The sequence below is a fragment of the Macaca mulatta genome, chromosome 14 (assembly GCF_049350105.2).
Source record: "Macaca mulatta isolate MMU2019108-1 chromosome 14, T2T-MMU8v2.0, whole genome shotgun sequence".
NCBI lineage: Eukaryota > Metazoa > Chordata > Mammalia > Primates > Cercopithecidae > Macaca > Macaca mulatta.
In genome coordinates, this window is record NC_133419.1 from 7803305 (window position 1) to 7826877 (window position 23573).

General features: G+C 49.6%; 2 protein-coding genes and 1 pseudogene across 17 annotated transcripts in view; 2 read left to right on the top strand and 1 right to left on the bottom strand.

Annotated features, from left to right (window-relative positions):
* Window positions 1-23573, top strand: part of MRPL11 (mitochondrial ribosomal protein L11) — a 248991-nt gene that overhangs the window by 65237 nt on the left and 160181 nt on the right. The window lies entirely within an intron of this gene.
* CCS (copper chaperone for superoxide dismutase) lies at window positions 467-23534 on the bottom strand. 16 transcript variants are annotated; one of them, XM_077961427.1, is made up of 11 exons: window positions 23419-23534; window positions 22998-23070; window positions 18098-18235; window positions 17715-17892; window positions 16819-16879; window positions 10410-10487; window positions 10234-10337; window positions 9145-10124; window positions 4819-4911; window positions 3500-3547; window positions 467-1126 (listed from the first exon to the last, which is right to left on the bottom strand). In XM_077961427.1, the coding sequence occupies exons 1-8, from the start codon at window positions 23455-23457 to the stop codon at window positions 9971-9973; spliced, it is 825 nt and encodes a 274-aa protein (XP_077817553.1). In that variant the 5' UTR covers window positions 23458-23534; the 3' UTR covers window positions 467-1126; window positions 3500-3547; window positions 4819-4911; window positions 9145-9970.
* On the top strand, window positions 1670-1793 carry LOC114672590 (U4 spliceosomal RNA; annotated as a pseudogene).

The following is a 23573-nucleotide window of genomic DNA, read 5'->3' on the forward strand; positions in this document are numbered from 1 at the left end:
GCGGGGGGAGGGTTGGGAGGGAGAGGGAGGGCTGAAGAGAGGAGAACGCGCGCCAGCGGCCCCGGCGGCAAAGAGGCCTAGTCTGTGAGGCGGCCTCTGGCCCGGGTGGGGCTGGGACCGGCGGGCTCCTAGGAAAAACTTTGTTCAATTGGAAGTCAAGGCTCCTCCCATTCTGGAAGCCCTGTCCAAACCCGCGCCTGGAGGTGGCCGCGTGAGTGTACAGGGGAAGGCCAGGCCTGGCGGGAGAAACCAGGACAGGCGCCTTGAGTCGGCAAACGGCTCCCGGGACTGTGCTGGGCACCGCGAGGGGACCTGAGGCAGGCCCCGGAGAAGCCTTCATGCCATTAATTCATTCTTTGGAAACATTTCCTGGGGCTGCTGAGGTCCTGGCAGACGGTGAAAAATCAAAGGCCTCTGCCCTGATGGAATTCCCAATCAAGAAATAATGGAATGACGCTACTGTATGTTTGAAGGTTTTCACAATAAACAGTTTAATAAACGAGAAAATCAATTCTTGAGGAAGCAAAAGTTGAGCCTTATTAAAAAAAATTTTAGTCCGGGAGCGGTGGCTCACGCCTGTAATTCCAGCATTTTGGGAGGCCAATGTAGGCCAATCAACTGAGGTCAGGAGTTGAGGACCTGGCCAACATGGTGAAACCCCCTCTCTACTAAAAATACAAAATTAGCCAGGTGTGGTGGCGCATGCGTGTAATCCCAGCTACTTGGGAGGCTGAGGCAGGAGAATAGCTTGAACCCGGGAGGCGGAGCTTGCAGTGAGCTGAGATCAGGCCACTGCACCCCAGCCTGGGCGACACAGTGAGGCTCCGTATCAAAAATTTTTTTACGCCAGGCGCGGTGGCTCAAGCCTGTAATCCCAGCACTTTGGGAGGCCGAGATGGGCTGATCACGAGGTCAGGAGATCGAGACCATCCTGGCTAACACGGTGAAACCCCGTCTCTACTAAAAAAAAATACAAAAAACTAGCCGGGCGAGGTGGCGGGCGCCTGTAGTCCCAGCTACTCGGGAGGCTGAGGCAGGAGAATGGCGTGAACCTGGGAGGCGGAGCTTGCAGTGAGCTGAGATCTGGCCACTGCACTCCAGTCTGGGCGACAGAGCGAGACTCCATCTCAAAAAAAAAAAAAAATTTTTTTTTAAACAGTTTTGGGTATGTAAATAAGATTGTTGCATAGCAGACATACATCAAAAACATAGACATGTGACAAACTCAGGGAAATATTTGCTTGCGTGTTCAGTTAACAAATAGCACCTACCATGTGGACACCACCAAGAATACAGCACTGAACAACAAAAAAAAATGACAGAAATCCCAACCTTCTTGGATCTTATGGTGGGGAGAGACAGGCAAGAAATAAGTAAAACATAAGCGTGTTAGATGGTGATGAGGACTTGGAGTAATCAAGGGAACTAAGCCATCCTCCGAGGGAAGATCATGCCAGCCAGAAAGTACAAGTCGAAGAGTGCTAGGGCAGAAGCAAATCTGGCTAGTTCAAGGAAGAGTCAAGAGCCAGTATGGCCCAGGCACAGTGGTTCACACCTGTAATCCCAGCACTTTGGGAGACCAAGGCAGGCGGATCACCTGAAGTCAGGAGTTCGAGACCAGCCTGACCAACATGGCAAAACCCTGTCTCTACTGAAACTACAAAACATTAGCTTTGCACAGTGGCAGTATCATAGCCAATGAGGTTTATCCGAGGTGCGATTATTGCTAATTGAAAACAAAACATAAGCCGTGCGTGATGACTGGCACCTGTCCCAGCTACTCAGGAAGCTGAGGCACTAGAATCACTTGAACCTGGGAGGTGGAGGTTGCAGTGGGCTGAGATCACACCACTGCACTCCATCCTGGGCGACAAAGCAGGACTCCATCTCAAAAAAAAGAAAAAAAAAAAGCCCAATATGACCAGAGCCTGGAACAGAGAGCAGAATAGGATAGTGGGAGTTGTGTAGCACAAGGCCATTGAAATGGCATGTGCTTGGGCCAGGCGAGGTGGCTCATGCCTGTAATTCCAGCACTTTGGGAGGCCGAGGCAGGCAGATCACGAGGTGAGGAGATCGAGACCATCCTGGCTAACACGGTGAAACCCCATCTCTACTAAAAATACAAAAAAATAAATTAGCCGGGCATGGTGGCGGGTGCCTGTAGTCCCAGCTACTTAGGAGGCTGAGGCAGGAGAATGGCGTGAACCCTGGAGGCGGAACTTGCAGTGAGCCGATATTGCACCACTGCACTCCAACCTGGGTGACAGAGCGAGACTCTGTCTCAAAAAAAAAAAAAAAAGGAAAAGAAAGAAAAGGGGGCAGTACTCTGGTATCTCCCGAAATCCAAACTGCTGGTAGTATTCCCATAACAGGATATCAGCAAACTCCTAGCTACCCAGTAAGCATAGCCATTTTATTTATTTATTTATTTATTTATTTTTGAGACAGAGTTTCACTCTTGTCACCCTGGCTGTACTAGCTCTAGTGCAGTGGCGCTATCTCGGCTCACTGCAGCCTCTGCCTCCTGGGTTCAAGCGATTTTCCCTGCCTGAGCCTCCCGAGTAGCTGCAACTACAGGCGTGCACACCACCACGCCCGGCTAATTTTTGCATTTTTAGTAGGGGTTTCACCATGTTGGCCAGGCTGGTCCTGAACTCCTGACCTCATGATTCGCCTGTCTCGGCCTCCCAAAGTGCTGGGATTACAGGTGGGAGTCACCCCGCCCAGCGGGTGGGGTCTCACCTTAACACAGTGAGACCCATAGGTGCTTTTAATTTTTCTACTAGCCACATTTTAAAAGGTGAAAGGAAACAGGTAAAATTAATTTCAGGCTGGGTGTGGTGGCTCACGCCTGTAATCCCAGCACTTTGGGAGGCTAAGGCCGGGAGATGGCTTCAGCCCAGGAGGTTAGGGCCAGCCTGGACAACCTCTAAAAAAATTTAAAAATTTAGCTGGCAGCCAGGCGGGGTGGCTCACGCCTGTAATCCCAGCACTTTGAGAGGCCAAAGTGGGCGGATTGCCTGAGGTCAGAAGTTCAAGACCAGCCTGGCCAACATGGTGAAACCCCATCTCTACTAAAAATACAAAAAATTAGTGTAGTGGCGTGTGTCTGTAATCCCAGCTACTCGGGAGGCTGAGGCAGGAGAATTGCTTGAACTCAGGAGGCGGAGGTTGCAGTGAGCTGAGATAGTGGCCGCTGCACTCCAGCCCAGGTAAGAGAATAAGACTCCGTCTCAAAAAATACATATGTGTGTGTTTGTGTGTGTGCGTGTGTGTGTGTGTGTGTGTGTGTGTAGATATCTGCAGGTGGTAGTGCACCTGTAGTCCTAGCTACTTGAGAGGCTGAGGGAGAAGGAATCACCTTGAGCCCAGGATTTTAAGATTATAGTGAGCTGTAATGGTGCCACTGCACTCTAACCTGGCCAAAAGAGTGAAACTCTGTTTCTAAATACATAAATTAATTAAATAGATGTAAAGAATCTTGCCAAACTTCACAGACCTGGCAAATCAGAATGCTGGGGCTTGAATAAGGATCTGACTCCTTGAGCTGGAATAATGGAAAGAGCATTAAATTAGCCCTAGTTCAGTTTTATGGTCCAAGTGGGCAACCCTCTTCCCTCCTCCAGCCCTCAGTGAGTTTCTCATCTGTAAAGTGTCTAGCTTGGCTTAGCTGATCTCAAAGAAAAGTTTGCAGGTTTTTTCTTTGTTGTTGTTTGTTTGTTTGTTTGGAAACAGAGTCTCACTCTGTCGCCCAGGCTGGAGTAGTGATGAAATCATGGCTCACTGCAGCCTGGACTTTCCAGGCTGGTCTTGAATTCCTGACCTCGTGATCTGCCCAGCTCAGCCTCCCAAAGTGCTGGGATTACAGGCATGAACCACCGTGCCCAGCCACCCCCAGATAATTTTTAATTTTTACTTTGTAGAGACGGGGGTCGATTTGTTGCCCTGGCTGCTCTCGAACTCCTGGCCTCAAGTGATCCTCCAGAATCAGCCTCCCAAGGTGCTAGGATTACAGGCATGACCCACCATACCCAGCTAGATTCTTTACATCTATGAGTATCACCTTTCTTACCTATAAAATAGCTGGCTTTACCACATTTTTATTTTTGTAGAGTTTTTTAATTGTAAATCTGGGGATGGGTGTGGTGGCTTATCCCTGTGATCCTAGCACTTTGGGAGACTGAGGCAGGAGGATCACTTGAGCTCAGGAGTTCAAGACCAACCTGAGAAACATAGTGAGACCCCATCTGTACGAAAAGAATTTTTAAAATTAGCCAGGTGTGGTGGTGTATGCCTGTAGTCCCAGTTACTCTGGAGGCTGAGGTGGGAGGATCACTTGAGCCCAGGAGGCTAAGGCTGCAGTGAGCTGTGATAGCACCACTGCACTCCAGCCTGAGCAACACAGTGAGACCTTGTCTCTAATAAAAATTTCTCTTGGCAAGTATGTATAAAGGATAAGGCCATTTTGAGCAATAACAAGTGTTGAACACAATGTAAGACACATAGTAAGAAGTTTGGCTGGACGCAGTGGCTCAATGCCTATAATCCCAGTACTTTGGGAGGCCAAGGCAGGAGTATCACTTGAGCCTGGGAGTTTGAGACCAACCTGGGCAACCCAGGGAGACCCTGTGTCTCAAAAAATATAAAAATTATTCCCGCGCAGTGGCTCACACCTGTAATCCCAGCACTTTGGGAGGCCAAGGTGGGTGGAACACTTGAGGTCAGGAGTTCAAGACCAGCCTGGCCAACATGGCGAAACCAATCTCTACTAAAAACACAATAAAAAAAAAAAAATTACCTGGGCATCATGGCACATACCTGTAATCCCAGCTACTCAGGAGGCTGTGTCAGGAGAATCGCTTGAACCCAGGAAGCAGAGGTTGCGGTGAGCTGAGATCACGCCACTGCACTCTAGCCTGGGCAACAGAGTGAGACTCCGTCTCAAAAATAAATAAAGAAAAAATATAAGTTAGCTGGACATGGTGGTGCATGCCTGTAGTTCCAGCTACTCGGGAAGCTGAGGCAGGACTGCTTGATCCCATGAGATGGAGGCTACAGTGAGCTATGATCACACCACTATACTCCAGCCTGAGTGACAGAGCAAGACAACATCTGAAGTAGAAATAAGTAGTGATTTTTTACCTACAAGGGTATTCTGTGGGCTATTTGGTGGAGAACTATCCTGCACATTGAAGGTTGGTAAGTATCCCTAGTCTTCCCCCAATACCAGCAGCATCCTCACCCCCACCTAGCATTGTCACAGCCAGAAGAAATGGCCCTAACAAACTTCCAGAAGTCCCCTATGGGCCATACCATCCCCACTGAGAACCACTGATCTAAATCAAATTTTGTAAACTTAGGTAAACTTAGTTTTAGGTAAAAACAATCTCTGCAATAAAACAATCTGATAAGGAAAGTCCTTACCTCTTTACAACGAATGGAGAGAAAGGCTAGAGAGAAATTCTGTCATGGAAACTAGAGTCCTGTCAAATTTACTTATGAGACCTTTTCCTAAGTTAATTGTATCAATTTACCTGTGGTTTACTAGGTCACTGTAGCAAGTTTATTAATGGCCTCCAAAGATACTAGGTCCTAATCCCTGGAATTTGTGAATGTTACTTTAAGTGGCAAAGTCTCTGAAGATGTGATTGAATCAATGGCCCTTGCTAAGAAGAGATTATCCTGGATTACTCTGGTGGTGTTAAATGCAATCACATGTAATGCAATCCTTATAAGAGGGAGGCAGAAGGAGATTTGACACAAATACACAGAGGAAAAGGCAATGGGAAGACAGCAGACTGAGTGGATGGTGCTGGCCTTGAAGATTGGAGTGAGATTCAGCCACAAGCCAAGGAATGCCAGCAGCCACACAAAGCTGGAAGAGGCCAGGAAGGGATGTTTCCCTATAGTTTCTGGAGGAAGCAAGCTCTTGTCCACACCTTGATTCCGGCCCAGTGATACTAAGTTTGTACTTCTGGCCTCCAGAACTGTGAGAATAAATTTTTGTTGTTTTAAGCCACAGTTTGTGGTACTTTGTTACAGCTGCCACTGTTACAAAGGAAACTGATTACAGGAAAATATGAGTTAGTAACAACACAGATAAAGACATTTTCACAGCTGACTTTCATTATTCCATTGCATGTGTTCTTCTGTTAGAAAGGAGGTTTCCCTTTTTGGTCTCCTTCCTTCCAGCTTTCCACCCTATCATGTGAATGTGTGACGATGGGAGGCTTGGAGCTGTGGCAATCACCCTTGCCTCCAAAAGGGGAGAGGGAACATGAAGAGAAACACACAGTTCATGACAGTATCCTGATGTCGCCACACCACTGGACCTGCTCTGAATCCTCTAATCTCCAGACTGTTGATCTGGCGACATAATTAAATGTCTTAATTGCTTTGGCCACTATTAAGACTGTGTTACTTACTGCAGAATTCATCCTAATATAGAATTCCACAGACAATATCAAGACTGAAAATAAGAAATAATGACAGTCATGTTATTTAAAAATATGGAGGTATAGGCCCTGTGTGGTGGCTTACGCCTGTAATCCCAGCACTTTGGGAGGCCAAGGTGGGTGGTTCACAAGGTCAGGAGATCGAGACCAACCTAGCTAACACAGTGAAAACCCGTCTCTACTAAAAATACAAAAAATTAGCCGGGCATGGTGGCTTGCACTTTTAGTCCCAGCTACTCGGGATGCTAACGCAGGAGAATCGTTTGAACCCAGGAGGTGGAGGTTGCAGTGAGCCGAGATCGCCCCATTGCACTCCAGCCTAGGCAACAAGAGCAAAACTCCATCTCAAAAAAAAAAAAAAATTTTTTTTTTTTTAGAGATGGAGTTCTTGATATGTTGCCCAAGTTGGTCTCGAACTCCTGGCCTCAAGTAATCTTCCCATCTTGGACTCAAATTTTCCTTTTCATTTATTGATTTGTTAATTTATTTTTGAAACAGGGTCTCACTCTGTCCCCCAGGCTGGAGTGCAGTGGCACAATCATGGCTCATTGCAACCTTGATCTCCTGGGATCAAGCAATCCTCCCATCTGGGCCTCCCAAACTGCTGGGATTAAAGACCTTTTTTTTTTTTTAATTAGTTTTATTTTTTTAGAGACAAGGTCTTACTCTCTCAGGCAGGCTAGAGCACAGTGGCATGACCATGGCTCACTGCAGCACACTCCTAGGCACAAGCAATCCTCCTGCCTCAGCCTCCTAAGTAGCTGGGACTATAAGCCTGCGCCACCACACTTGGCTAATTTTTAAATTATTATTATGAGTCAGTCTTGCTCTCTCGCCTAGACTAGAGTGCAGTGGCGCAATCTCCGCTCACTGCAAGCTCTGCCTCCCGGGTTCACGCCGTTCTCCTGCCTCAGCCTCCTGAGTAGCTGGGACTACAGGCACATGCCACCACACCCAGCTAATTTTTGTATTTTTAGTAGAGACGGGGTTTCACCATGTTAGCCAGGATGGTCTCGATCTCCTGACCTCGTGATCCGCCCACCTCGGCCTCCCAAAGTGCTGGAATTACAGGCGTGAGCCACTGCGCCTGGCCTCTTAAATTATTTTTTGTAGAGACAGGGTCTTGCTTTATTGGCTAGTCTGGTTTCTAACTGGCTTCAAGCAGTCCTCCTGCCCTGGCTTCCCAAAGTGCTGGGATTATAGGCGTGAGCCACTGTGCCTGACCAAAACGGAGCATCTTTGCCTGCAGTTCTTCTGCTTTGCAGATGAGGCTTCAAAATGTTTGAACAGTGTTCTGTGATTTAAAAATAAACTTTGAAAAACTACACAGCCAGAATTTCAGAAGAAAAGCTAATGAGGTTGATCTTTTTTTTTTTTTTTTTTGAGATGGAGTCTTGCTCTGTCACCCAGGCTGGAGTGCAGCGGTCTGATCTCAGCTCACTGCAACTTCTGCCTCCTGGGTTCAAGCAATTCTCCTGCCTCAACCTCAGGAGTAGCTGGGATTTCAGGCACTGTAATACCACTACCCCTAGCTAACTTTTGTATTTTTAGTAGAGATGGGGTTTCGCCATGTTGGCCAGGCTGGTCTCGAACTCCTGACCTCAAGTGATCAGCCCGCCTCTGCCTCCCAAAGTGCCGGGATTACAGACGTGAGCCACCGCACCCAGCCTGCAGTGAGTCTTGATTGCGCCACGGCACTCTAGCCTTGCCAAGAGAGTTAAACTCTGTCTCAAAAAAAGGAAAAAAAAAAGAGGTTAATAGACTGGTGTCATGGTGAACTGTTTAGGCTTAAAAAGGTTAAAACCCAGGTACCATTCCAGAATGGAGGTGAGAGGATATGTCAGGGGTTAGCTGTGGGGAGAATCCAGGATGAGTTTCTGCAATGACCTGGAAGTGGGGAAAGACAGCCTGAGTCTGGGCTTAAAAGGGTTTGGCTCCCAGCAACCACAGGGAGCTGGAAAACAGCCAGCAGAGGTTTGGCAAGAAAGAGCAGAGTCCAAGGCTTGGGGCTAGAGGTGGAACCCACAGCCTTGAAAGGGAAAACAGACAGGGACTGGGGAATGGGAGCAGAGCCAGGGGCTCTGCCTTGAAGCCAAGGACAACTAACTGTGAAACCACCCACTCAGTTCCAAGTAGGCAGTGTAGGGGCAAAGTCTGTAGTCTGCCAGCTTACCCTGTCATAAAAGCAGCTTTGTCAAGGATGAGCAAGGCACCCCATGGGGGTGGGGGTACAGGGACAGAATAGATGAGTAGGGAGGCTCTGAACCCAAGGCCCCACAAACTGTTCCCTTGTTAGCAGCTCATCCAACCATAGGAAAGGGGAGCTTTGCTAGGACTGCCTCCAAGGGTCGCACCGCACGCAGCCTCAGAATCACAGCTGCTGCTCCCTTTACTTTGTGTGACAGGCTCTGTGCCAAGCACTTCACTTATTATGTTAATTAATAGTTTTTACTTATGACTAAAAGAAATAAAGTCAGGTTTTTTTGTTGTTGTTGTTGTTGTTTTTTGAGATGGAGTCTTGCTCTGTTGCCCAGGCTGGAATGCAGTGGTGTGATCACGGTTCACTACAGCCTCGACCTCCCAGGCTCAAGCGATCCTCCCACCTCAGCCTCCCAAGTAGCTGGGACCACAAGCATGCACCATCACACCCAGCTAATTAAAAAAACTTTTTGTAGAGATGGGGCCTTACTCTGTTGCCCTGGCTGGTCTCAAACTCCTGGGCTCAAGAGATCCTCCCACCTTGGCCTTCCGAAGTGCTGGGATTACAGGTGTGAGCTACCGTGCCCGGCCTCAAGCCAGATTATCTTAACAGGGGGATGCATTAGGAGGATTCAGGAGCATCTGTTCAATCCCAGGCAGGAGGCAGCTGGCCTCAGGAAAGGCTCAGAGAGGGGACTCCAGAGTGACTGGGATTCTCCAGCAACTCTTAGGTTCTCCCTGCTTCATTCTTCCTTCCTAGCTGACTGGCTTTTTCTGGTGCTCAGTCAATAAGGCAGGGAGAAGAGGGCCACCAAAACTTCCCATATTCCCAGGTTATGGGTCCAACCATAGGAAGAAACTAAAGCTGGATCTGCTGATTTCTCAGGGAAAGCATGGGCCACCACAGGTCAGATGTCCATTCTGGTTCCAATCAGCCATAGTGAGGGGAGGGGACAGGCCACCAACAGAAATTTGACTGTGGTGGCTCTTCATTATGGCTCCAAGGAGGAAGATGGGGACTTCAGTGTGTGTGGGGGTTTGAATTCAGGTTTGTTTGGCTCCAATGCTAAGGGGTGGCCCTGATACAAAGGGAAGAGGCAGAGCTATGTTCACCAAGCCCATAAGGGGCACAGAGACAAGCACAAAACACCAAGTCCCAAATGAAAATAAAACTCATTTGCCAAGGGAACACCGCAGCAGCTCCTGCCCTGTACTGAGCGCTCCAAAGACTGGGCAGGCAAGGTCCCTCTGGCCCCCTCTGGAAGAGGAAAGTGCTCGCCCTGGAGGACAGCAACAGAGCCAAGGTGAGGTCCTGCTCAAAGGTGGGCAGGGGGCTGGGCTGACTCCTTTCGGCCCTTGCCAGCGATGGGCCGGCCTCGCTCCTCCCAGATGGTGAGGCCATCGCAAGAGCAGATCTGCTTGGGGTTCTGGAAGAGGCCAGCAGAGCGTGCAATGATGCCGCAGGCCAACCTGCAGAAGAATGTGTGATCAGGGTGGGTACTTGTTTAGGTCCCCACCCCTGGGTTCCTCATGCACCATCCGCAGAGCACAGCCTCCTGCAGGGGCCGACACCACTCACCTCTGCCCAGAGTTCCCTGTGATCTTGGATAAGGGATGGCCTCCCCGGCCTAGGTCATCTTCTCCCTCATCAATAACCAGGCTGCGGCCAATCACATCCCACACCTTTGAGGAGAGACGACAGCCTCAGACGATGGACCCTGTTAGGAAGGGTGCCCGCCTTCTTTTCCACCTTACCTTCAGCTTCTCATCCTCCATTCTGAAGATGGCGCAGCCGTCAGCATCAGCATGGACATTGCCCAGGTCTCCGCGGTGCTGGAATGAGACCCAGTGTGTATAGAGGGGATGTGTGCCACATGGTGCCAATCTGTTATCTTCTGACTTTCTGATTCCGATGCCTCTTCCTGCTTCCCCAAAGTATCCATTTCCTCCTGTGGGTACCAGTCTGGTAGGATCTGAGCTCCCCAAGGACTGGGCAGACAAGGTTCTCTTGGCCCTCTCTGGAAGTGGAAAGTGGTCCAGGAAGTCCTGCACCATCTGAACACTCCCTCCCTGGAACTGAAATCCTGGGCAGGATGACAGTGGGCTGAAAAGAGCCGGTAGAAGTTTCCCCTGCCTGTGCAGTCATTCCTGTTAGACCAGACTGTTTTTCCAGTGAGGCCATCGCCCAGTGCTGCTTCTCAGCCTCCAGTTAGCCCAGTTTCGCAGCCTCCTGATGGCTTTGTGAGCCCTTGGCTGTCTTCAATTCCCATAGGCTTAAGTTGGCCAAGCTTGGCTTCCCTGACCATCATAGGCAGCCAATGTCATTTCCCTGACTCCCAGATTCCAGGAACAGAAGGAAACACAAGGGGCAAAGAGCCTGTCCTAGCCCCTAGAAGCTGGCTCTGCCCTCCTTCTGCTTTGAAGGTAAGAAAAAATGCCATAACACACCCATGAGCACCTCCTAGGTCAGACACACTGTACCAGGCATGGCGGGCAGTATGCAGGTCACCATCCTCCAGGGACTCAGAACATGGTGGGGACCCAGACACAGAACAGATTAGGGGTCATGACACACAGGGTGAATACAACAGTTGGTGTGTTTTGGGGTGACAAGGCCTTACTAGTGAGCCTCAGAAACCCACATCTGTGCAAATAAATTGTCCCCAACCTGACATTTTGGGCAGAAACAAGTGCCTGTGCCAGTGCGGGTAGGCTCCCATGACCTTGCTGCTGAGTAACCAGGCATCTCACTGTGCCACCAACTGATGGGCAGGAAGAAGCGCCAGTTCTGCTTTATCTCATTTTCCAGAGGGACATCTGCTGCCTGCACCTGGCACTTTTTGTTATGCCCTGCATTGGGGACTTAAATAGCAGAAAGATCAAGGAGGGCGAGGTGATACAGAGCCCTGAAGAGTGTTTTTTTTTTTTTTTTGCTTGTCTGTTTTTGTTTTGTTTTGATACGAAGTCTCACTGCGATGCCCAGGCTGGAATGCAACGGTGTGATCTTGGCTCATAGCAATCTGTGCTTCCCGGGTTCAAGCAATTCTCCTGCCTCAGCCTCCCGAGTAACTGGGATTACAGGCACGCACCACTAGGCCTGGCTAGTTTTTGTATGTCTTTTTTTTTTTTTTTTTTTTTTGAGACGGAGTCTCGCTCTGTCGCCCAGGCTGGAGTGCAGTGGCGCGATCTCGGCTCACTGCAAGCTCCGCCTCCCGGGTTCACGCCATTCTCCTGCCTCAGCCTCCCGAGTAGCTGGGACTACAGGCGCCCACAACCGCGCCCGGCTAATTTTTTGTATTTTTAGTAGAGACGGGGTTTCACCGTGGTCTCGATCTCCTGACCTTGTGATCCGCCCGCCTCGGCCTCCCAAAGTGCTGGGATTACAGGCGTGAGCCACCGCGCCCGGCTTTTGTATGTCTTTTAATTAATTTATTTATTTTTTGAGACAGAGTCTGGCTCTGTTGTCCAGGCTGGAGTGCAGTGGTACGATCTGGGCTCACTGCAACTTTCCACCTCCTAGGTTCAAGTGATTCTCCTGTCTCAGCCTCCCGAGTAGGTGGGACTACAGATGCACGCCACCATGCCTGGCTAACTTTTGTTTTGTTTTGTTTTGTTTTGTTTTTGTTTCTTTTTCTTTTGAGATGGAGTCTCACTCTGTCACCCAGGCTGGACTGCAGTGGCGTGACCTTGGCTCACTACAAGCTCCACCTCCCCGGTTCACGCCATTCTCCTGCCTCAGCCTCCCGAGTAACTGGGACTACAGGCACACGCCACCACGCCCAGCTAATTTTTTGTATTTTTAGTAGAGACAGGGTTTCACTGTGTTAGCCAGGATGGTCTCAATCTCGTGACCACATGATCTGCCCGCCTCAGCCTCCCAAAGTGCTGGGATTACAGGCGTAAGCTACCACGCCAGGCTCAACTTTTGTATTTTTATTTTATTTATTTTTTTTGAGATGAAGTCTAGCTCTGTTGCCCAGGCTGGAGTGCAGTGGCCGGATCTCAGCTCATTGCAAGCTCCGCCTCCCGGGTTCACGCCATTCTCCTGCCTCAGCCTCCCGAGTAGTTGGGACTACAGGCGCCCGCCTCCTCACCCGGCTAGTTTTTTTTTTTTTTGTATTTTTAGTAGAGACGGGGTTTCACCGTGTTAGCCAGGATGGTCTCGATCTCCTGACCTCGTGATCCGCCCATCTCGGCCTCCCAAAGTGCTGGGATTACAGGCTTGAGTCACCGCGCCCAGACAACTTTTGTATTTTTAATAGAGACAGAGTTTCACCATGTTGGTCAGGCTGGTCTCAAACTCCTGACCTCAAGTAACCCATCCGCCGTGGCCTCCCAAAGTGCTGGGATTGCAGGCATGAGCCACCGTGCCCGGCTTGAGGAGCAGCCTCAAGGCAGGGGGCAGCCTGGACAGCGTGGCTGGAAGCATGACCCAGCAGGAGTTCAGGGAAAGGCAGTCTTTCCAGGCTGTTTCCTCAGCACACAGGCAGGGGCAACAGGCCGGGGGAGTGGGGCATTGAATGTCCACACTAAGAAGCTAGGCCCAGCTTGTACTCTCAAGCACTGGGAGCCAAGACAAGTTTCAGGCAGGGGCATGGCCTGGTTACTCCAGGCTTCAGAACAATCCTTCTAGTGCAGTCTATGAAAAGTAAGGACTGGAGCAGGTGAGGAGAGAACAGAAGGGAGCTTAGAGATCAGTTAGGAGATGTGCAAGAGACAACTAGGCTGTATGCAAATTCCTACATGAAATTCTTTTCCATCTGGGAAAAGCACATGCCCAACAGCAACTTGCCAGTCACTGTAGCCTTGGCTGCTCAGCTCCTGCTCAGTTCTTCCTTGTCTAAGTTAAGGGGTTGAGTGAGGTATAGCTTTTGATGCCAGCTCCTTCTGATTCCCTGCCCCACCTGGGGCCCAGGAAGAAAACACAGGTCACAAGGCAGTCTCCTGCCCTTCAGAAACACTCCCTGCTATTCCATGCCTCCAGGGCTTTGCACCTCCCTTGAGCATGGGCTGGACCTAGTGTCACTTCTAAGATTAGGTTACAAAAGAATGTGGCTTGAGTCTTGGACGCCCTCTCCCAATCTCAATCTCTCTCTTGCTCATTCACTGAGGGAAGCCAACTGCCGTGTTGTGAGCTGCCCTAGGGAGAGACCCACGTGGCAAAGAACTGATGTCTCTGGCCAACAGCCAGAGGACCTGGGGCCTGCCAACAGCAACATGAGCAAACCTGGAAGCAGATTCTCCCCACGTGGGGCCCTAAGATGACTGCAGCCCCGAGAGAGACCCTGAGCTGCAGGCACCCAGCTAAGTCACACACAAATTCCTGCCCCAGAGACAGTATATGTTTGTTGTTTTGTTTTGTTTTTTTTTTTTTTGAGACGGAGTCTCGCTCTGTCGCCCAGGCTGGAGTGCAGTGGCCGGATCTCAGCTCACTGCAAGCTCCGCCTCCCGGGTTCACGCCATTCTCCGGCCTCAGCCTCCCGAGTAGCTGAGACTACAGGCGCCCGCCACCTCGCCCGGCTAGTTTTTTGTATTTCTTAGTAGAGACGGGGTTTCACCGTGTTATCCAGGATGGTCTCGATCTCCTGACCTCGTGATCCACCCGTCTCGGCCTCCCAAAGTGCTGGGATTACAGGCTTGAGCCACCGCGCCCGGCCATGTTTGTTGTTTTAAACTCCTAACTTTGGAGTCATTTGATTTGCAGCAGCAGCAGATTACTAATCACTGAGCATACGCATGGCACTGTGCAATGGACTCTATAGAAATGCCTCTCCGATTTCCCAGAACAGGGAGTAAAAACTTTTGACCATTAGAAATGTGACAGAGTGGTCGGGCACGGTGGTTCACGCCTGCAATCCTAGCACTTTGGGAGGCCAAGGCAGGCGGAATACTTGAGGTTGGGAGTTCAAGTCCAGCCTGGCCAATATGGCAAAACCTCGTTTCTACTAAAAATACAAAAAAGAAAAAGAAAAAAAAAAAGAAATGTGACAGAGGCCAGGCACGCTAGTTCATGCTCGTAATCCTTTTTTTTGTTTGTTTTTTTTTGGACACGGAGTCTGGCTCTGTCGCCCAGGCTGCAAGCTCCGCCCCCGAGGTTCGCGCCATTCTCCTGCCTCAGCCTCCCAAGTAGCTGGGACTACAGGCACCCGCCACCTCGCCCGGCTAGTTTTTTTTTGTGTGTATTTTTTAGTATAGACGGGGTTTCACCGTGTTAGCCAGGATGGTCTCGATCTCCTGACCTCGTGATCCACCCGTCTCGGCCTCCCAAAGTGCTGGGATTACAGGCTTGAGCCACCGCGCCCGGCCATGCTCGTAATCCTAACACTGGGAGGCTGAGGAAGGAGGACTGCTTGAGCCCAGCAGTTTGAGACCAGCCTGAGGAATATAGTAACACCCTATTTTTTTTGGTTTTTTTTTTTTTTTTTTTTTTTTTGAGATGGAGTCTTGCTCTGTCACCTAGGCTGCAGTGCAGTGGCACGATCTTGGCTCACTGCAAGCTCTGCCTCCCAGGTTCATGCCATTCTCCTGCCTCAGCCTCCCGAGCAGCTGGGACTACAGGCGCCCACCACTACACCTGGCTAATTTTTTGTATTTTTTAGTAGAGACGGGGTTTCACTGAGTAATACCCTATTTCTACAAAAAAAAAAAAAAAAAATTAACTGGGTATGGTGGTACATGCTTGTGGTCCCAGCTATCAGGTGAAGTGGGAGGATTGCTTAAGCCCCCGAGTTCAAGGCTGTAGTGAGCCATGATCGCACCACTGCACTCCAGCATGGGCAACAGAGTGAGATCCTATCCCAAAAAAGAAAAGAAAGAAAAGGAAAAAAAAAGGAAAGAAAGAAGGAAAAGGAAAATAAACAGAAGAAAAGAAAAGCATGATAGGTAACAGAGATGTGAAAAGTCCAAAAATCAGTTACATGCATTAAGAAACACATACCATGGTTTCATTTGCTTTATGGCACAAGGTTGCAAACCCATCAAGATAGAAAATGGCACAGTCAGAGCCGGGTACAGTGGCTCACACCTGTAATTCCAGCACTTTGGGAGGCTGAGGTGGGTGGATCGCTTGAGGTCAGGAGTTTGAGACTGCCTGACCAACCTGGTGAAACCCCATCTCTACTAAAAATACAAAAATTAGCCAGGTCGGCCAGGCGCGGTGGCTCAAGCCTGTAATCCCAGCACTTTGGGAGGCTGAGACGGGCGGATCACAAGGTCAGGAGATCGAGACCAGCCTGGCTAATACGGTGAAACCCCGTCTCTACTAAAAAAATACAAAAAACTAGCCGGGTGAGGTGGCGGGCGCCTGTAGTCCCAGCTACTCGGGAGGCTGAGGCAGGAGAATGGCGTAGACCCGGGAGGCGGAGCTTGCAGTGAGCTGAGATGCGGCCACTGCACTCCAGCCTGGGCGACAGAGCGAGACTCTGTCTCAAAAAAAAAAAAAAAAAAAAAAAATTAGCCAGGTGTGGTGGTGTGTACCTATAGTACCAGCTACTAGGGAGGCTGAGGCAGGAGAATTGTTTGAACTTGGGAGGCGGAGGTTGCAGTGAGCTGGGACCACGTCATTACACTCTAGCCTGGGCAATAAGAACAAAACTCTGTCTCAAAAAATAAAATAAAAAAATCAAATGATTGAGTAACTAACAATACAACTAGTACTCAGATAAGGCAAAAAATCATTAAGGCAACACGCAATTCCCTGAAGATTGGGAAATGATTCTCTGCTGAAAAATGAAACTCCAGGACCAGGGGTGTTAGGGAGCACCAGGGACACCCTTTTCAGTTTAGGTAAAACCCTCAACTTCCATATTTTACTTCCTCCCACTGCCCCTGCCCCTCAGGCAGATGAATTATTCACTCTGGGCTCCAGGGCCCCTTGCAGGCTCCTGTAAGGATTATCTCACTGCCTGGAAACCATGGAATTCAGTGATCTCCCCCAGAGACTGTGAGCTCCTTGGGTCAGGCACTGGGGCTGTAATCTATTGTATTCCCTGGTCTTTGATCATAGAAAGTGTCAACAAATGTTTCCAAACTCAGCAAAACAAAGTGAGAGGAAAAGACCCCACTAAAAAGGAATCACACTATTAAGATCCCAAGAGTTGCCTGCCCTGCCTCTGAGACTTTAGGTCCTCTCTCAGCTCAAGCCCAAAACCAGACAGACACTTACCCGGTCAGAGTCCTGGGGGCCCCCATGAGATGCTCCATCAGGGTTAAAGTGGTCCCCACAGCTAGGAAAGAAAGGAAACAGGTGGGCAGGAAAGCAGCTCACAGAGCAGGTGCTCTACCCTCTCACCTATCTATATTTGCTTCATTCATTCATTCATTCATTCAACAAACAGGCCTACTCTGTGCTGGGCTTTGGATAGAGGGCACTGAGAAGAATCAGACATGGGTCCTGTCCTCAATAAGCTCCTGGCTCAGGGGAGTCACAGATGAGTAAACAACTAGTTATATCACAGCATAACTAACACCATGGCATGGGGACCCTTCCTTTCCTGTGTCCAGAAGTCCCCTTCCATCTCAGAGGCAGTAAGGTGGTTACAAGCAGGACCTGCAACATCAAATTTTTTTTTTTCTTGAGACAGTGTTTTGCCCTGTCGCCCCTGAGCTGGAGAGCAGTGGTGCAATCTCAGCTCACCACAACCTCCACCTCCTGAGTTCAATTGATTCTCCTGCCTCAGCCTCCCCAGTAGCTGGGATTACAGACATGTGCCACTGCGCTCGGCTAATTTTTTTTGTATTTTTAGTAGAGATGGGGTTTCACCATGTTGGCCAGGCTGGTCTTGAACTCCTGACCTCAGGTGATCCGCCCACCTTGGCCTCTCAAAGTACTAGGATTACAGGTGTGAGCTACTGTGCCCAGCCAAAGTCAGATCTTGACTCAAATCCCAACTCTACCTTTTACCTGCTCTGGACCTTTGGCAAGTCATTTAACCTCCGTGAGCCTCAGTTTCCTCATCTGGAGGTTGTGCCTGTGTGTATGTGCCTCACAGAGTATTGGTGAGGGGCAAGTGTGAAAATGTGTAGCTGAGGATGTTACTGGGGAGACTTTGGACAACTCACCTGTTGCAGTTGTTTGTGAGGTCCCCGTACTGATGGACATGGAGTCCATGCAGCCCAGACTCCAGGCCGTCAATAGTTCCCTCGATGAGGCAGCGCTCAGGGCTCAGCTGTAGGAAGCGCACCACCCCCTGCACGGTGCCAGGCCCTCCCAGGATGGCCACTGCTGCCCCCAGATTATCTGCAAGGTATTAGATACTTGGGTTGGCTTGCCACCTCACCCAGCACACCTCTTCAGCAGCTCGGCAAGGGCAGGGAGTCTCTCATAATTTTCACACCTTCCTCAAAGCCACGCCAACCCAGAGCCCGAGAATCCTATGGTTAGATTTGTACCAGCTCTGAGCCACCTCCCTCCCAGAGGGGCCAAGGCCATAGTGGTCACTCACGCAACTGGTCGCTGCCCATGCCCTTGAGTACTGCCTGCCGCCCCGTGCCTTCCAGGAGAGCCTGCACCTCCTGGCTGGGCAGAGTGGTATGTACCAAGACCATCTGATTCTCCAAGTGCACCTCCACATCCTGGACACCTGGCAAGAGAGAGAGGGAAGAGGGCAACAGAGGCTGGCACCCAGTGCTGGAAGCAGGAAACAGAGAAACAGACAGCAATTCTCCATCCCCATTTCCACCAAACTTCCCATGGCCAGAGGCAAGCTACCTTGTAACTGTGTAACCCTGAGTAAGCCTCCTCAATTCTGAGTCTGTTTCTTTTCATACAAATTGGGATAATGCCACCTTGCCCCCAGGATTTATGTGAGTCCTAATACTCGCCAGGCATTATTTATAACTTTGGAAACATACATAATTCTTTTTAAAGCCGTATTTTTTTCTTTTTTAAAGTGGGCTATCCATAGCAGCATTATTCACAATAGCCAAAAGATAAAAATAACCCAAATGTCCATCAACTAAGGAACAGATAAAATGTAGTATCCATACAATGAAATACTATTCAGGAACGAAGTGCTGATGCATGCTACAACATGGACGGACCTTGAAACATTATGCTACATGAAAGCCAGTCACAAAGCCACATATATAATGCCATGTACCTGAGATGTCTAGAACAGGCAAATCCACAGAGACAGAAAATATCCTTCCCATAGGAGATAGCTTAAATTTTTTTTTGTTTGTTTTTTAGACAGAGTCTCACTCTGTTGCTCAGACTGGAGTGCAGTGGCAGGATCTTGGCTCACTGCAACCTCCACCTGTCAGATTCAAGCAATTCTCTTGTCTCAGCCTCCCAAGTAGCTGGGATTACAAGCATACACCACCTTGTCCGGCTAATTATTGTATTTTTAATAGAGATGGGGTTTCACCATGTTGGCCAGGATGGTCTCGAACCCCTGGCCTCAGGTGATCCACCCACCTCGGCCTCCCAAAGTGCTAGGATTACAGTTATGAGCCACCATGCCAATGCACTCCAGCCTGGGTGACAGAGCAAGACTCCATCACGGAAAAACAACGACAACAAAAAAAAGAGAACAAAATAGGCCGGGTGCGGTGGCTCACGCCTGTAATCCCAGCAGTTTGGGAGGGCGAGGTCTGTGGATCACCTGAGGTCAGGAGTTTGAGACCAACCTGGCCAACATGGTGAAACCCTGTCTCTACCAAAAATATAAAAATTTGCCAGACATGGGGGTGCGCACCTGTAGTCCCAGCTACTTGGGAGGCTGGGGCACAAGAATTGCTTGAACCCAGGAGGCGGAGGTTGCAGTAAGCCGAGATTGCACCACTGCACTCCAGCCTGGGTGAAAAAGTGAGACTCTGTCTCTGAAATAAAATAAAATAAAATAAAATAAAAGGAAATCCTAAATCCCTTAGCTATCACCCTCCTATTCTGCCACCCACCCCTGCCACCAATCTATTTTCTGTCTCTATTTTTTATTTTATTTTTTTAATTTTTTTGAGATGGAGTCTCGCTCTGTCACCTAGGCTGGAGTGCAGTGGCACAATCTCAGCTCACTGAAACCTCCACCTCCCTGGTTTAAGTGATTCTCCTGCCTCAGCCTCTGGAGTAGCTGGTACCACAGGCACACACCACCACCACGTTCGGCTAATTTTTTGTATTTTTTTCTTTTAATAGACACGGGGTTTCACTATGTTGGCCAGGCAGCTCTTGAACTCCTAACCTCAGGTCATCTGCCTGCCTCAGTCTCCCAAAGTACTGAGATTACAGGGCATGAGCCATCAGACCTGGCTCCGGCCTAGGATTTCTTTATGAAGTGATTAAAATGTAAAACTGACAGTGGAGAGATGGTTGCACAACTCTGAAAATACTACAAACAGATGAAGTGTATCCTTTAAATGGGTGATTTTTTTTTTTTTTTTTTTTTTTTTTTTTTTTTGAGACAGAGTCTCGCTCTGTCGCCCAGGCTGGAGCGTAATGGCACAATCTCGGCTCACTGCAATCTCCACCTCCTAGGTTCAGGCAATTCTTCTGTCTCAGCCTCCAAAATAGCTGGCACTACAGACATGCGCCACCACACCCGGCTAATTTTTTGTATTTTTAGTAGAGACGAGGTTTCACCATGTTGCCCAGAGGCTGGTCCCCAACTCCTGAGCACAAGTGATCCACCCGCCTTGGCCTCCCAAATTGTTGGGACTACAGGTGTGAGCCACTGCGCCTGGCCTAAATGGGTGATTTTTATAATACATGAATGATATATTTTTTTATTTTTGAGATGGAGCCTTGCTTTGTCACCTAGGCTGGAGCACAGTGGCACGATCTTGGCTCACTGCAACCTCTGCCTCCTGGGTTCAAGCAATTCTCCTGCCTTAGCTTCCCATGTAGGTAGGACTACTGACATGCGCCCCCATGTCTGACTAATTTTTTTGAATATTTTTAGTAGAGACAGGGTTTCACCATGTTGACCAGGCAGGTCTCGAAGTCAGTTGTCTGCCGGGTGTGGTGGCTCACACCTATAATCCCAGCACTTTGGGAAGTTGAGGCAGGTGGATCACATGAGGCCAGGAGTTCGATACCAGCCTTGCCAACATGGCAAAACTCCATCTTTAGTAAAAGTACAAAAATTAGGCAGGCATGGTGGTGCACACCTGTAATCCCAACTACTCGGGAAGCTGAGGTGGGAGAATCGAATGAACCGTGAAGTGGAGGCTGCAGGGAGCTGAGACAGTGCCACTGCACTCCAGCCCAGGCAACAGAGCAGAACAAGACCCTGTCTCAAAAAAAAAAAAAAAAAAAAAAAAAAAATCTATCTATCTATCTATCTATCTATCTATCTCACACTGGCTTTTATGTGCAAAAGCTATTAGAGGGGGCAACAGAAGCAATGGGGAACCCATCAAAGGATGAGGTTCTTACACAGGCTAGGGAAAGGCGGGGTGGCCTGCAGCAGTGTGGAGGCCTAAGTATGTTTTGGACACACAGCAGATAAGATGTCCTGATGACAGGATTCGGCATAGGAGAGTTCCCAGACCCTGGGGTCTCCAGAGAAGAGCTGATTCTCTGCTCCTGAAGTGGGAAGCTCCTTGTCACTATGCACCTCCTGAATTCTTGACTGAGTCTGAACCAAGAGGGAGGCTGGTTCCTTAGCTAAGCAGCCATTCAGTTTGCTCCTTAAGACTGGCAGACCTTGGAATGTGGCCAGGCCCACCCTTGGTTGGCTCAGAGCCCAATGAGGGAGAAAACAGAAGGCCACAGAGAACGGGCAAGTGACAGAGATTCTAGGGGGTGAGCCTTGGGCTGGGTGCTCCTCCTGCTTATCTCCTGAGAAGGCCTTCCCCCAGGCCTCCTGAGATGGCAACTCTCTTTCTCTGTGTGTGTGCATTCTAGAAAACTACAACTTCCTTGCTGGGCCCCATGAGAAAGCCAAGCCAGACCAGAAAACACAGAGTCACCAGAAGTCTTTATCTGGTGCCTAAGAAACACGCTGAGGGCTGAAAACTGAGCCGGGTCCAAGAGAAAGGCCAACTGTCTGCTCTCCTGGCAAGCAAGTTGTACAGGAAGTGGAGGGCTCACTCACCACCCCAAAACACATAGTCTAAGCAAACCCAGCTTCACCATTGCCCCCTCCAGCCTCCTTCCATCCAGATCACCACCTGTAAGCCCTTCCTCTCATAATCCCCTAGGATTGACTGGGCTGTTACTACATGCCAAAGACTTTTCTAAGTGCTTTTTTTGTATTAACTCGGTTACTCTTCAAGACAATCCTCCAGAGTAGCTTCTATTATCATCCCCCATTTAACACGGAAGAAACAGAAACACAAAAAGTAACACGCATGAAGTCTTAGTGCCATTAAGTGGCAAAGAGGGGGTTTGAACTCTAGAGCTCACACCCCTAACCACTTTACAAAGTCCACCACTACCAAGGTCCCAGGTTCAGAAGCCATCTCATCTCATTCCCTCTCAGGATTGCTCTTCCCATGAAGCATTCTGTGAATGCCACCGAGGCAACGCTTACATGCTTATTTCCACCTGAGTGTAGGGGATGTGCCTGATACCCGTGTGAACTCTTCTCCCTAAAAAACCCCAGTGTCTGGTCCATACCTGCCAAATGACTTTTTCTTTTTTTGAGACAGGGTCTCACTCTGTCACCCAGCCTGGAGTGCACTGGCGCAATCCAACTCACTGCAGCCTCCACCTCCTGAGCTCAAGTGATCCTCCTGCCTCGGCCTCCCTAGTAGCTGGGACTACAGGTGCGCACCATGACGCCCAGCTAATTTTTGTATTTTTTATAGAGAAGAGTTTTCACCATGTTGCTCAGGCTGGTCTCAAACTCCTGGACTTGAGCAATCCACCCACTTCGGCGTCCCAAAGTGTTGGGATTACAGGCATGAGCCACTAAGCCTGGCCTGGATGAACACTTAACAGAATCAAAGGAAGCCAGTTCCCAGAGCCATGCTGGTGGCTCTACCTTTCCAGATCTTTCTAATTGTGCCAGGTCACCTACAGACCAGCTGGCCTTTTAAGAACCAGAAGCTACTCAGGATGGTATAGGGCCAGCACTGCTGTTTGCTTTGTCAAGATTATGTTGTTTCCCAAGCAAAAACTGCCTGTTTTCCAAGGAACTCCTTCAGCCTAGCTCCTCAGTCTCTGGGGCACGTGAGGTTCAGGACAGTAAGACAGGCAGTTAGAACCTGTCAGGGCAAGCTGGACAGCTGTACTCTAGGCTCTCCCTCCAGGTCTGTGTGTAACTCTTGAAAACATTCCTTCCACTCTCTGGGGTTCAGTTTCTGCATCTGTAAAATGGGAGTAAGGTTCGTCTAATAGATTCGCCTGGTCCCTCCTAGAGGCCTCTGGACTGTCCGCAGAAAAGTTTACCCTGTTCTTACCTGCCACCCCTTGCAGGGACTTGCGCACCGCGTCCACACAGCTCTGACAGGTCATCTGCACCGCGAACTCCAACTGCAAGGGCAGCAGGGACCGACCGATGATCGCTGGGGAAGTGCGTTGGTATGACTTTGTTTCACCACCTACCTACCCTATGACCACTCCAAGGTCTGGGAACAAGCCCCCACGTAATCCCTCTTCAAGCACCTTCTTTATGACTCTCATGACCATTCCAGGGCCATGGGAGTCACTCCCTCAACACTCACGCAGGGCCCCTGCTACCCTCGCATGCTAGTTTCATCCCGTGGCCCCAGGCCCCAACCCAAGTGCTCACTCCTTCCCCTCTTAGACCCAAGGTAACGATCACCCCAGGGGCCGAGGCTCTCTGCCCGGCGAGGCTCTACACGAAGCCTCAACCCTCACCGTGCAGAGGGTCCCCTGGTTCCCCGAGTCCGAAGCCATTCTGGACCCAGTCACCAGTCCGAAACGCAGAACTCTTCAGGCGCAGGAGCACCAACCAGCGCGGTGTCGCGGGGACTGGCCCTCGAAAGACACCCTTAACTCCGCCTCCTAGTGCG

What these genes read in the sequence shown, in the direction of transcription:
- CCS (XM_077961438.1), bottom strand. Translation starts at nt 23,457, where the DNA reads ATGGCTTCGGACTCGGGGAACCAGGGGACCCTCTGCACG. An exon ending in GTCCCTGCAAGGGGTGGCAG is followed by an intron (nt 18,236 to 22,997) that starts GTAAGAACAGGG and finishes CTCTCTTGCCAG; the next exon opens with GTGTCCAGGATGTGGAGGTG. An exon ending in GCCCCCAGGACTCTGACCGG is followed by an intron (nt 10,488 to 16,818) that starts GTAAGTGTCTGT and finishes GTCTCATTCCAG; the next exon opens with CACCGCGGAGACCTGGGCAA.